Genomic DNA, 12,294 nt, shown 5'->3' with positions numbered 1-12,294 from the left:
TTTTAAAAAAAATATTTTATTTATATATAAATATTTTGAAAACAGTATATTTCCCAGGCATTTCATAAAAACAATTAAATATAGTAATACTACTATTAATAATATTAGTAATAATAACAACAACAACAATAGAAGATAAGCAGCAAGAAAAAAATCACAAAGTACTATGACTTGCAAATTGAAGTTGAGCGACTGTGGAAAAAGAAATCGAGTGTTGTCCCGATTGTAATTGGAGCCCTTGGAGCAATATCTAAAGGGCTACCTTGCTATTTGGAAATTTTAAATTTATCAGACTTGAACATTCTGATTCTACAAAAAACCACCCGACTTGGAACAGCTTATATCCTCCGACGTTACAGTTAACAGTTTCTAGGTCCTTGGTTAGGACTCGAGCTGTTGAGCTACCAGCCAGCCCCAAAGGCTGTGAATCTCACCAAAGATTAACCACAACATCATCATCATCATCATTATTATTATTTTACAAAACACATAAAGAAATTGCAGCTTCCTGCAATAACACTACCAGAACTGCAAAAAACTGCTACTAGGAACATCATATATTTTAAGAAGGTACTTGGTTGATACCTAGGACGCTGGCAGCAACCTGTATCAACCACCAGTACCAGTCAATGCTATTTGTGATGCATTTTTAAATGTTCAGTTGACTGAGTTTCATGTTTAATGACTAAAAGAAATAATAATAATATAATAAAAGAACAATAAAATAGTAATTATAGCAATATTAATAGTTATATTAGCTTATTTATAGTCATATTCATTATACTAGCATACTTATAGTCATAGACAACATTCATCTTTTACGCGCACATAACAATAATCTTTCTTCATCTAACCACTATCTCTTATGTCTAACCATTGATAAACCTATCCCATGTTGAGTAGTACTCTGTCTCTCCTTTATCTTTTATTTTCAATGTCAGTCAATCCATCTCTGCACAATCCAATATTTTCCGAATTACGCTTTCATCTGATAGGGTGTTATTTTTCCAAGATTGTACAAATACAACTCTCGCTGCTGTCAATACATGTAGCATTAAGTATATAGACCCTTTATCATAGCTTTCCGGTATTATGCCCAACAGAAATATTTCTGGCTTTAAATCTATATGCTGCTTAATCATCTTTTCCAACCATGTATGTATTTTTGTCAGTATTGACAGAGTAATTCCCTATTCAAGGGAATGAAATCAGTAATTCAGTTGTCTGAACATGGAGAATAGGCACCTTAGAATTGGCAATGAACATATTGAAGTGGTGGACAGCTTCCACCTTTTAAGATCAGCCAATAAAGGAGCAAGCGGACAAGAAATGCACAACAGAATAGGACTTACAAGAATACAATAGCAGAGTTGGAAGGGACCTTGTGAAAAAAAAAAAAGCTTGGCAAAAAAGAAAAACGTTTCTCCCTCCTCCTGGCTGCTCTGTTGCCCCCCTCCCCTGCCCTGGATTTTAAACTGAATGCTAGGCTCAGCTGTGCAAGGGAGAGCCCAGATGGAGGGAAATAGCTTGGGAAAAGAATAGATACCTTGGCTGGGGCGTGGGGGAGGTAGCTAGAATAGAAGCAAAGGAAGACTCATCGGGCAGAGATCTGCTGGGCTGCGTGGTTGAGATAAGCAAGGGAACCAGGGAGCAGCAGCAGCAGCACCTGTGCCTCTAGGCAGGCGAGTGAGTGGGAGGGGCAGGAGGTGAGGGCGGAGCCAGTCAGTGGTGCATTTTACTATTCTCCGAACTGCCCATAATTTGTCCCACTGTTCAGAACTGGCTGAATTTCACCCCTGCTGAAAGTGCTCAGCTGACTGGCGGCCAACAGAGCCCCAGGCAGAATTGTGCCCTGCGAGGGGGCCACCTCCAGCACTCCTCTGCCACCTCCCTTGCCTCTCAGCGCCCCTTGCCACCCCACTTGCCTCTTAGCGCCCCCTAAGTCATCCCACTGCCCCCCAGGGGGTGGTACCAACCACTTTGGGAACCACTGATTTAGAGCATATCTAATTGTATACAAATAGTTCCAGCTGCCCATATCCCCTTTACTGAGACTTTCCAAATCTTCACAGAGTCAGAATTACAAAAGTAAATTCAAGTGATGGAATAGAATTTGCGTGACGTATTTCAGACCCACGTCCCTTTCAAAAACCCAAAGCAAAAACCTAATAAATGTCAGTTTTTGGCCCTGAGTACATACAGTCATCTTAGTGTGTCAAAACAGAGAAAGAAGAGATTCTCAGACTACAAACCTATAGCTTCTTCCTGAACTCCATGCAACTGAGAGTTTTGTCAACCATCCATTTCCTATTTTTTAAGGTATTCACAATCAGTAGCAATTAGTCACCAACTGCATTTGCTTTCCCCAGATGGCACCCTCATTAAACTCAATGGGGCTCATTTCAAAGTAAAAGTGCACCGGGTTGTTTTTACAGTCTAATGTTATACTTCTACTACAATGTCCTGCCTCTCTTTTTTAAATCATCACCCAAAATAGTCTTTCAAATTTACTTCTCCTGATCAATTCTAAACATCAGATTTTTGTGTGTGCACTCCCATGTACCCTTCATATTCATCACATGGGGCAACAATATATAAATTTACATATCCAACATATTTTTTTTAAATAGACATGTTTTCTAAGTAACAAAGCACTGTTCTCTCTCTCATTCCAACAGCCAGATCAAATAGCATATTAACCTCTCCCCCAATCAACCATCAAGAACTCTCTAAGCAATTTTCCTGCAATGATTTTATTCTAGTCCTCACCCCATTTCTTATTTTGAGAACAACTGCAGCAATTGGCAGTTCTGCTCAAGAACTCATATTAGGGATTGAACGATGATGCAATGATAAAATTAACCAAATACTCTATCTGTGTCTTTATTCATTCACAGCTTTGTTCCTGAAGTAGAAGCCCCCTTTCAAGCCCCTTTTCTCCTCCTTACTGATAAAACAACCAATTACAAACAATGCTAGAACGTTCACAGTCTAAGAAAACCAAAAACCCCAACCCCCTCCATTGGGTTTTGTAAAAAAATAATAATGGTAGCGTACAGTGTTTCCCCTTCCAGAGACTTCTCTATGGTTACCTGAGTGGCTGCTCCATCTTCCTCTGAGTCAGAGTCATCACTTGAATCTTCACTGCTATCTTCACTCTGCTCGGCTTTCTGATGTGGTCCCTTTGGAGGCTGAGGCTTCACTGTACATACACTTTGAGCTGCAGGAGTTGCTTTGGGGGCTGAAAGCAATCAAGAGACAGAAAAGTGATAGCTCGGCCAGTTCCAAAAGACTGTACAATTAGAACACACAGCCTCACTTCCTTCTTCGTCTTTCCTGACTTTCGCCAAGAACCCCGAAGATGCATCGATTCTCAGTGGTTTTCTTAAAATGTTTGATGAAGCAGCTCAACCAATATGATTTCAAAACGAGATACATTCTGATATCTGCATTTAGTTGGCATATTATGAACTTCCTTTTTGAAATACATTTTTATATCACAGGCAGCTTAGAAATATGTTTAAATATGTGAAGGTGATCCTCGGCTTTACCACCACAAATTTGTGTTGCTAAGTAACACATTTGTTAAGCGAATTTTGCCTTATTTTATGATCTTTCTTGCCACAGTTGTTAAGTGAATCACAGCCGTTGCTAAGTTAGTAACAAAGTCGTTAAGTGAAGCTGGCTTCCCCATTGACTTTCTGTCAGAAGGTTACAAAAGGTGTTCACATGACCCTGGGATACTGCAATGGTCATAAACACAAGCCAGTTACCATGCATCCGAATTTTGATCATGTAACTATGGGGATATTACAATGGTTGCAAGTGTGAAAAATGGTCTTAAGTCACTTTTCTCAGTGCTGTTGTAACTTCAAACTGTCACTAATGAACAGTTTGTAAGTCAAGGATTACCTGTATCAGAAAAAAGGTTAATGGGATGGAGGGAAGACTCAATGTTGAAGAGTCTCTCCCCTTTGCCTTATGCCCAAAAACCAAACACATCTTAGAAACAGCCACTGTGTTCTTCAAAAAGTTATTTTGTGAAACTATCCACAATTTCCTGATACCGAAAAAAAGAAAACCAGTCATGCTGATTTTTTCCCCAAGGCAGCTTTGGAACAAAAAGACTAGGAGAACTGGGTGCAATTTCAATTTACAGCATTGAAATTTAATAGATCTCACTAGCAGTTACCTGCTTATGACCGACAAGGTATTTTCCTCACTGTGAAGCCAGTCACTGTAACAGCGGGGCTAACTATGGATACTGCAAGTTTTTCTATAAACAAATTGAGGTGGTCCTAGACTTACAACCATTCGTTTAGTGACCATTCAGATGGCACTGAAGTAAGGACTTCGCATTTACACCGTTGCAGCATCTCCATGGTTACATAATCAACATTTCAGTGCTTGGCAACTGGCATTTACTTATGAAAGGTGTATGGGTATCAGGGTCACATGATCATCCCTTTTAATTTCTCAATGGGCTTCCAACAAGCAGTCAACCGGAGAAGCCAAATTTGATGAACAGTCTGATTCACTTAACAACGGCAATGATTCATTTAACAACTGCAGCAAAAAGGTTGTAAAAAATGGGATACATTTTACAACTGCCTTGCTCAGAAGCGGAAATTTGGGGCTCAGTTTTGGGCTGTAAGTACATAGCACTATAATAATAATAAAATCTAACTTCAGGAAGATGCCTTTAGTTTAAAATTTCAAAATACACACCACTAAAAACTGCTAGAGTTCTAAAGCTGTGTGCCAAACCTACTATACCAAGGAACTGGTGAAGAGATGATAGACTTTAAACTCCAGGAAAATCAGATTTGTTCAAAAAAATATTCTAAAGAATATCAATCGTTTTAAATCACCATGTGACATCATCTCTCATTGTTATTAACAACTGAACACTCGTTACAGCTGTAACATATTTTTCATAGATTTCTGCAAGAACAAATTTATGAGATCTATCAACTGCTGTAGCACTGATAGAAACACTGAACACAATTTGCTAATCTCTCTATAGGCAAAACCACACAATAAACTATTTCTGAGATACATTTGAGAAAGGATGAGTTTTCAGATGTTTGTAAAATAGGGTACAGGTTTATAAGAAGAATTTGCACAGAGAAGTAATAATGAGAACAGTTAAAAGTTGAAAATATTTCTGAAGGAGTTTATATTAACAAAGGGACATTTTGTACAAAATCTATGTACAATAAGGTAGGGAAAGTTGCAAATAAAAGTGGAAACTTATCTTTAATGCAGCTGAAAAAAATCTATACCCTTTCACTCTAACACATGAAAATACTGCCTACAGATGATGGAGGAAAATAAGCCAAAAATAACATAGACACTTAGCAGATTCTTATTTATACTACTATTCAATTAACAAGATCCTCCATGCTCCATTATCTGACATCATTATTTACTGAAAGAATGTGATGGTTTAAATCACAAAACAGCCATGTTTGGCCTTGCTAGGGCTTCTTCATAAGAAAAGGAACCATTAAAATTAGTCATATTAAAATATATCAACTGCTTTCAGTTGTGAATAATACAGAATCATGAATCAGTTTAGTACTGGTTTTCTTTCATCTTTAGAAAAAAATTCACCATTCAGAAATTAATCTGGGATTGGCAACACCACAAAGGAGAACATCCAATTTCCTTCAAAATAAAGGGAGCATCAGCTAATTGGTGAGACACGCTGAAATTATAGGCTGAAGGCAAAATTGAAGATGCTAACACATCTCTCATGTCAGTTTTGAAATAACTGGCATCAGTGCTGATACTTTGGAATGTGTTTTGTGCATCCCTTGTTATTTGTGTCCTTTGTCAAGCTGCTAAGCAAAGAAATTAGTAGAGCCATTGAAAATAGAATTTTTTTTTCCTCCTGAGCGTCAAAAAGGCTGGAGCCTTCTTACTAGATAGTGCTGGCAATTTGCTTGGTGTAACGTCAGATTCATCCTCACTGTCAGAGGAACTACTGCTTTCATTCTGTGCTTCCTTCTCCTTCAAAGCACCTGGTGAAGCTTTGGGTAGGACCCCAGGCTGATTGGCCTGATTTTGTTTGGTCCTCACAGAAGCGCTTGGAGTTGACAATCTCTGCACCATGAGGGAGAAAACAGACATACATACATGTAAAACTCAATGATTTCTCATATATCTTTCCTTCCTTCTTCAATTTCCAACAGAATCAAAATGATGTATTCCCACCATTAAAAACAGCAATGATCACAACTGGGATTGCTGTGGCTAAGTATGATGCTTTGCTTAACAACAGCTTCACTTAGTGATAGAAATTCTGGTCCCAATTAAGAGTTGTAACCCGAGGATTACCTGTATAGCCTGAAACAGATACAAAAACTTAATCTGCCTGCCAAGCTTCTTAAATATCTTTAAATATCAGATTTTTTGTGCGTAACATTTTATTTACAATAAAATACATTTCACAGTATTTTATGAATATCTTTTAGCTTTGCATAGTTTTTATTTTGTAAAGATTGTAAGCTGCCCAGAGTTACTTTGTGGTAATATGGGCAGCCAATAAATTTAATAAACAAACAAATGAATGATTAATATTTAAATTGGTTAATTTGTCAGATTAACTGCTTCTTGAATGACACACAACAAATACATGATTTGAAATTCTTTGGTCTTGCTCTTAAAAGTGGATCATGTCACTGGTATAAACATTACAGCCCCATGGAGATGTATTTGCAATTGAGTTTATTTTGGAAAGAAGAAGAAGGATAAAGCACTACTTTTACAAAAGACAGCCAGCCATTCAATTGCTCTAAAAGGAAGCCACACAGTGGTGAGTGATACAAGCTATAGTTGCCTGAATTACACCAGACTTCAAAGCCCCACAAAGGAAGCTAAATCAAAGCTGTCTTTTCAAGAAACTCAGCATCTGGTCTGCTGTATTTTTAAGAACTCTGGGGAGAACAACAAAAAATGAGGCAAGAAAAGAAATCATTTTCTGAGCAGCTTTCATCTGTTAAACAGGGCAATGCTGAGGCTGCTAGGTCTCTAACAGCAGTTCTTTCTTTCTTATTCCTCTGTGTGACAACAATGAATATAGTAAGACAGTGTAAAATGTGGTGCAAACACACTTGACAATCGCTGGCGAGAAAAGGCCTGTACTCTAAAAAGGGGAAAGGAGTTATGTAAATGGATATATTTCTTTCTTTCTTCCCTCTTTGTAAGTCCAATAATTTGGATGTTTGGGTTTATTACTAGTCAAGTGATACGCACAATTTTGTCATTTTTGGCCTATTTTTTGCAAAATCAATGTAACTATCCTAACTGTGCTAACTGAACGGATATGTTGGATGACAACCGTGCCTGCTTTTATGCAAATCTTTCATTCATAATACGTATTTTCTCCTGGCTTGTCAAAAGAATTTGAAGACCTGGCTCTGCCAAATCCCATGGCGCTCAGAATGGAGCAACCAAAGGAGACGGATGTGAAACATTCGGAAAGGAACATATCCATTCACCTTCTACTGAGAAGTCTACAAAAGCAGTGCTATGGAGAATGACGGACTTATCTCGATGGAGGGAAAAGTCAAAAAGTTGCAGCAAGAGGCAGAGACCAAATTTTATAGATGGAAGATGTGGCAGATAATAAGTGTACCGTATACTAGGCTTCCGAGATGCTAGAATTAATTATATTGCTTTAAGAGGTGAAGTACATACATTGGCAAAGAAAGGACCATCGTGTGTGAAATTATTCTGTCTGATCATCTAGAGCAGAGGTGGAGAACGATGGAACCTTTATGACTTGTGGGCTTCAACTCCCAGAATTCCAAGTTATTAAAGGGCCATCGTTCCTCACCTCTGCTCTAGAGGAAGCCAGCTTAAGATCACTAACATGAGAGCTAAAAGGCTATGGCCCAGAAGGCTGTCATTTTTTGTCATACTTTATGGAATATGCACTCCCAAAGTTGTCTTCACCCCTTTTTTATCTTTTTAGGAAATCATTCAAAACCTGATGATTCCGATGTCTAATTGTGGAAAGATGGGATGACCATTTTATCTGAATTATAACATTTTTGACTTGTTAGTATATTTTAGCAGGTTAATCTTCATGTTTTTTTTTACACCATCCAAAGAAGCTCCCTGGCAGGCTGTAAATATCTTATTAAAAATAAGCAAATCATCTTACAAATGGCTGGCTCATGCAAAAACAAAGACCACCATTGCTAGAGGAAAAACACCAACCTTCTGACTTATGGGAACTGGCGGAGTCTCACTGTCACTCTCAGATGATGATTCGCTGCTGCCTGAGCTCTCGGCTTTTTTTGAAGGAGGCGGTGGTTTTGATAAGCGGGTTGCAGGGGCCTTCGGAGTGGATTTTGATGGAATAGAAGCAGAAACTGCCTTCTTTGATGGACTTGATGCTGCATTTTTCCCTGGTGCTGTGGAGGCCTGAAGATTTTTTGGGGGGATAATTTTAATTATGGTTAGGTTTAGAAAAATGGTATAAATCAGAGTTCATGAACTTGAGTAAGACATTCTGGTGTAATAAATCAGAACAAAGGCTTGGGAAATAGGTTAAACTGTTCTGAAACTACATCAATTTCGTTCCCCTGAACTTTATTTGTAAGTACAGAGCGCTATGACAATTTAAACAAAGAAAAAAATATAACTATTTTGTGTGTATATACCTACAGAATTTTCCAAATGCTTCAAGCAGTTCCAGGGTAAGAATAGAATTATACTATATATACTGTACATGCATAGTAAAGGGTACCAAACAGAACTGGTATTTAAAAGTGATCCTGTATTACCTGTTTAGCATTCATATCCAGAAATGCTACCCTGGAGGACAGTAAATGTCTTATTAAAAATAAGCAAATCATCTTACAAATGGCTGGTTCATGAAAAAACAAAGACCACAGTTCCGACAGTGTTTCCCCGAAAATACAACATGTCCTGATAATAAGGCCATGCCACATTTTTCGGGCAGGCAAAAATGTAAGCCCTCCCCCAAAAATAAGCCCCCTGGACAACCCCCCCTTCCAGCCAGGCAGAGCGCCACTCATCGACCTAGATATCCCGAAGGCGTCAAGCCATAGGAACAGGGTTGGGGGGGCGGGCAAAGGCTCGCGTTGCTTGGTGCTTTCGGGATACTGCTAGGTCAGTGAGCGGTACTGTGCCCAACTGGAGAGGGGGGTTGCTGGGCAGTTGCTCTCTTGCGAGTGGGTTCCCGAAGAGCCGGGCATAGCCTCAGGGTCGTGTTGCACTGTCACAGCAGTACTACACAGCAGCCATTTGATGACCATACTCATGAGCAGCCGCCCGGCAACCACCCTTTCCAACCAGGCACAGCGCCATTCACTGACCTAGGGGTATCGCCAAGCTGCGTGAGCGTCTGTTCGCCACCCTCCGGCTCCCGCGGCTTGGCGCTTTCGGAATGTCCCTAGGTCAGTGAATGGGGCTCTACCTGGCTGGAGAGGGGGGGTTGCGCAAGCAGCTTTTCCACTCCTTGCTCATGTACCTCCCAGCCTCACGATGCCCTTGCCTAACTCTCCCTGCAGAGGCAGAGCATCTCCGCTGCCACCCATCGCCGCATGGCTTTTTCTGCAGCTTCCAAAGCACGGAGGTAGGATGCTGAGTCTTTCGGAAGTTGCCACTCTGCAGGGAGAGTTGGGCCAGGACATGGTGAGGTTGGGAGGCACACCAGCTGGGGACGGAACAGGCGCTCGTACAACCTCCCTTTCCAGCTTAGGCACTGATCGAAGGGTATCCCTAATGCGTCAAGCCGCGGGAGCTGGGGGAGGGCAGAGCACCACGCGGCTTAGCACCTTTGGGATATCACTGGGTCCGTGAGTGGTGCTCTGCCCAGCTGGAAAGGGGGGTTGCCGGGTGGCTGTTCAAGAGCGTGGGTCACCTCGTGGCTGGTATATTGCGCTGCTGCGACAGCGCAACACAGCCATTTGTCCTTGAGGCTGTGCCTGGCTCTTTGGGCGCCCACTTGCAAGAGAGCAGCCACCTGGCAACCCCAAAACAATACCCCCCCCCCCCCGATAATAAGACCAAATCAATATCTTGTCTTGTCTTATTTTCCGGGAAACACAGTAGAGTTTTGAAGAGCACCAACCTTCTGACTTATGGGAACTGGCGGAGTCTCACTGTCACTCTCAGATGATGATTCACTACTGCCTGAGCTCTCGGCTTCTTTTGAAGGAGGCTGTGGTTTTGATAAGTGGGTTGCAGTGGCCTTCGGAGTGGATTTTGATGGAATAGAAGCAGAAACTGCCTTCTTTGATGGACTTGATGCTGCATTTTTCCCTGGTGCTTTGGAGGCCTGAAGATTTTTGGGGGGATAATTTTAACTATTGTTAAGAGATTAGAGAAATGGTATAAAGTCAGAGTTCCTGAACGTGACTAAGACATCCTGGTGTAATAGATCTTGGGAAGCAAGTTAAATTGTTCTGAAAGCTAGATCAACTTCTTTTCCCTGAATTTTATTTTTCAACACAGAGCAATATAAAAATTTAAATAAAAATATAACTTGTTTGTGTAAATATATACCTGCAGAATACACATGCTCTATGTGTAAAAGATAATCTGGTAAATTCGCAGCCTGAAAACAGCTAAAAGGGTGAAATCTTTGTTCAACAGCAAGTGAAAAAGATTATCTTTGAGGGCATTGCCTGTAATCTTAAAATCTGGTGAAATTTACAGAAGATTATGTTAACTACACACTTGGTTACTTTATATTCCAATTTCAATCTATCATATCCAAGTGAGACCCTAGTTGTCACAATGACATTCTTATCTCTCCAAATTATAAATCAGTTCTCACAGCTCTTTAGATTCCACAGGAATAGTTGGCAATGAGATAGTATTTGCTCAATAATTCCTATATAGCAGATTTCCAGAGACTTTCTTGGACCAGTTTCAAGCTGTTTTCCTTTACTACATTTTCTACCTATTAGCTTCAGATGGTGAAATCAGTGTCTTGACCAACTTTACCAATGCATCTCACCTGTGATGCTGAAGCAGGTGCTTTAGTCTCACTAGCTGATGAGTCAGTTTCTGAAGTGTCTGTTGATTCTGGGCTTCCGTTTGCATTTCCAGATTTTGCACTGGCTGGCTTTGCTGCGGTTACCTTTACAGTATTTCTTGCACAAGTGCCAGGAGTGACTGGTGACTTGCTCAGCAGTGGACTAGTGATTGGGGAATTTTTCACAGCTGTTTTAATCTAGAAGGAAAGATAAAAAAAAATGTTCCTTGTATTGCAGGGTGAACAACCTAGGTATTGGCTACTAAAGATGCATACTCTAGCTAATGCATTGGAATAGTCAAGTTGGGACAGGAGAAGGATAAAACCAGTTAATATCTGAACCATATTTGATCCATTGAGTAAATTCATTCTATCAAGTCTGATCTATTGTTCTAACTTGAAGAAGATAAAATAGAGGACAATATATCCACTCATATTCCAGTGTTATTCTTTGGTATTGACAAAACCCAGGAAAGTTGCTTATGGAGGTTTAGGACAAAGGAAGCAAAAGATTGGTATGGTTTTCTCTTGCATTTCTTGGAACCTCTTCGGGCAAGAGAAGTTTTCTTTATTTCCCACTAGGAGCAGGAAATGAAGAAGAGGGTCACCTTAGGGAGAGAGCCTCTTGAGAAAAGCAATTTGGAGCCTGGAGTGAGGGAAAAGGAAAATGTAAAAATAATTATGATTGGGGCGGGAGGTAGAAAAGGAAATCTGAACCTGCCCAGGACTCACATGTCAGAGTTAGAGAGATAAATCAATCCTATTTCCTCCTCGGTCAAACAAAACCACACCACAGAGGAATTTCTCTTCAAAATGGGATGCTAAATTTGACTATAATAATCAATGCTAGTTTGCCTGCTCTCCCATTATTGGAATAGGAATTATATTCTGCTCACAATTTCAATTTCATATTCTCATAACCATCCTGGGGTCTACTTTCCCCCTCCACAGAAGTAGGAGAATAGCTTATAATTATTCCCTTCCCCATTCTTGGAACAAACTCCTCATGTGCAAATTCAGACTTTAGCACTGGAGACAAAGTTGCTGTTGATTAAAAAAAATGCACATGGGAGAAATGGGACAAACAATCCCTCTAAAAGTATCCAAGCATAAGAATGTCCTGATAGCCTTAAAAGCTAGTGTCTGGCACAAGAGCAGAGGTTGGAAAACGCCATTCCAACATCTCAGGTTTTCTTAAGACAAAAATGTAGTGATGTGGCAAGAGATTCAAATAATGGGGAAAGGTTCATTCAATTTAGAACCCCGTCAAACTT

The 12,294-nt window shown here is 40.1% G+C and overlaps 1 protein-coding gene across 4 annotated transcripts in view; it reads right to left on the bottom strand.

Annotated features, from left to right (window-relative positions):
• TCOF1 (treacle ribosome biogenesis factor 1) overlaps nt 1-12,294 on the bottom strand; it is a 47,649-nt gene that overhangs the window by 21,565 nt on the left and 13,790 nt on the right. For all 4 annotated transcript variants that reach the window (XM_032209490.1, XM_032209492.1, XM_032209491.1 and 1 more), the window contains exons 7-11: nt 11,003-11,218; nt 10,112-10,318; nt 8,230-8,436; nt 5,928-6,108; nt 3,093-3,241 (exon numbers count right to left, since the gene is read on the bottom strand). In XM_032209490.1, the coding sequence (XP_032065381.1) occupies nt 3,093-3,241; nt 5,928-6,108; nt 8,230-8,436; nt 10,112-10,318; nt 11,003-11,218 (960 nt within the window). The remainder of the gene's footprint in view (nt 1-3,092; nt 3,242-5,927; nt 6,109-8,229; nt 8,437-10,111; nt 10,319-11,002; nt 11,219-12,294) is intronic.

This window comes from Thamnophis elegans, chromosome 2 (genome assembly GCF_009769535.1).
Source record: "Thamnophis elegans isolate rThaEle1 chromosome 2, rThaEle1.pri, whole genome shotgun sequence".
Taxonomy (NCBI): domain Eukaryota; kingdom Metazoa; phylum Chordata; class Lepidosauria; order Squamata; family Colubridae; genus Thamnophis; species Thamnophis elegans.
Note: the sequence above shows the minus strand (reverse complement) of the source record. Positions and strands in the feature narration are given on the sequence as shown.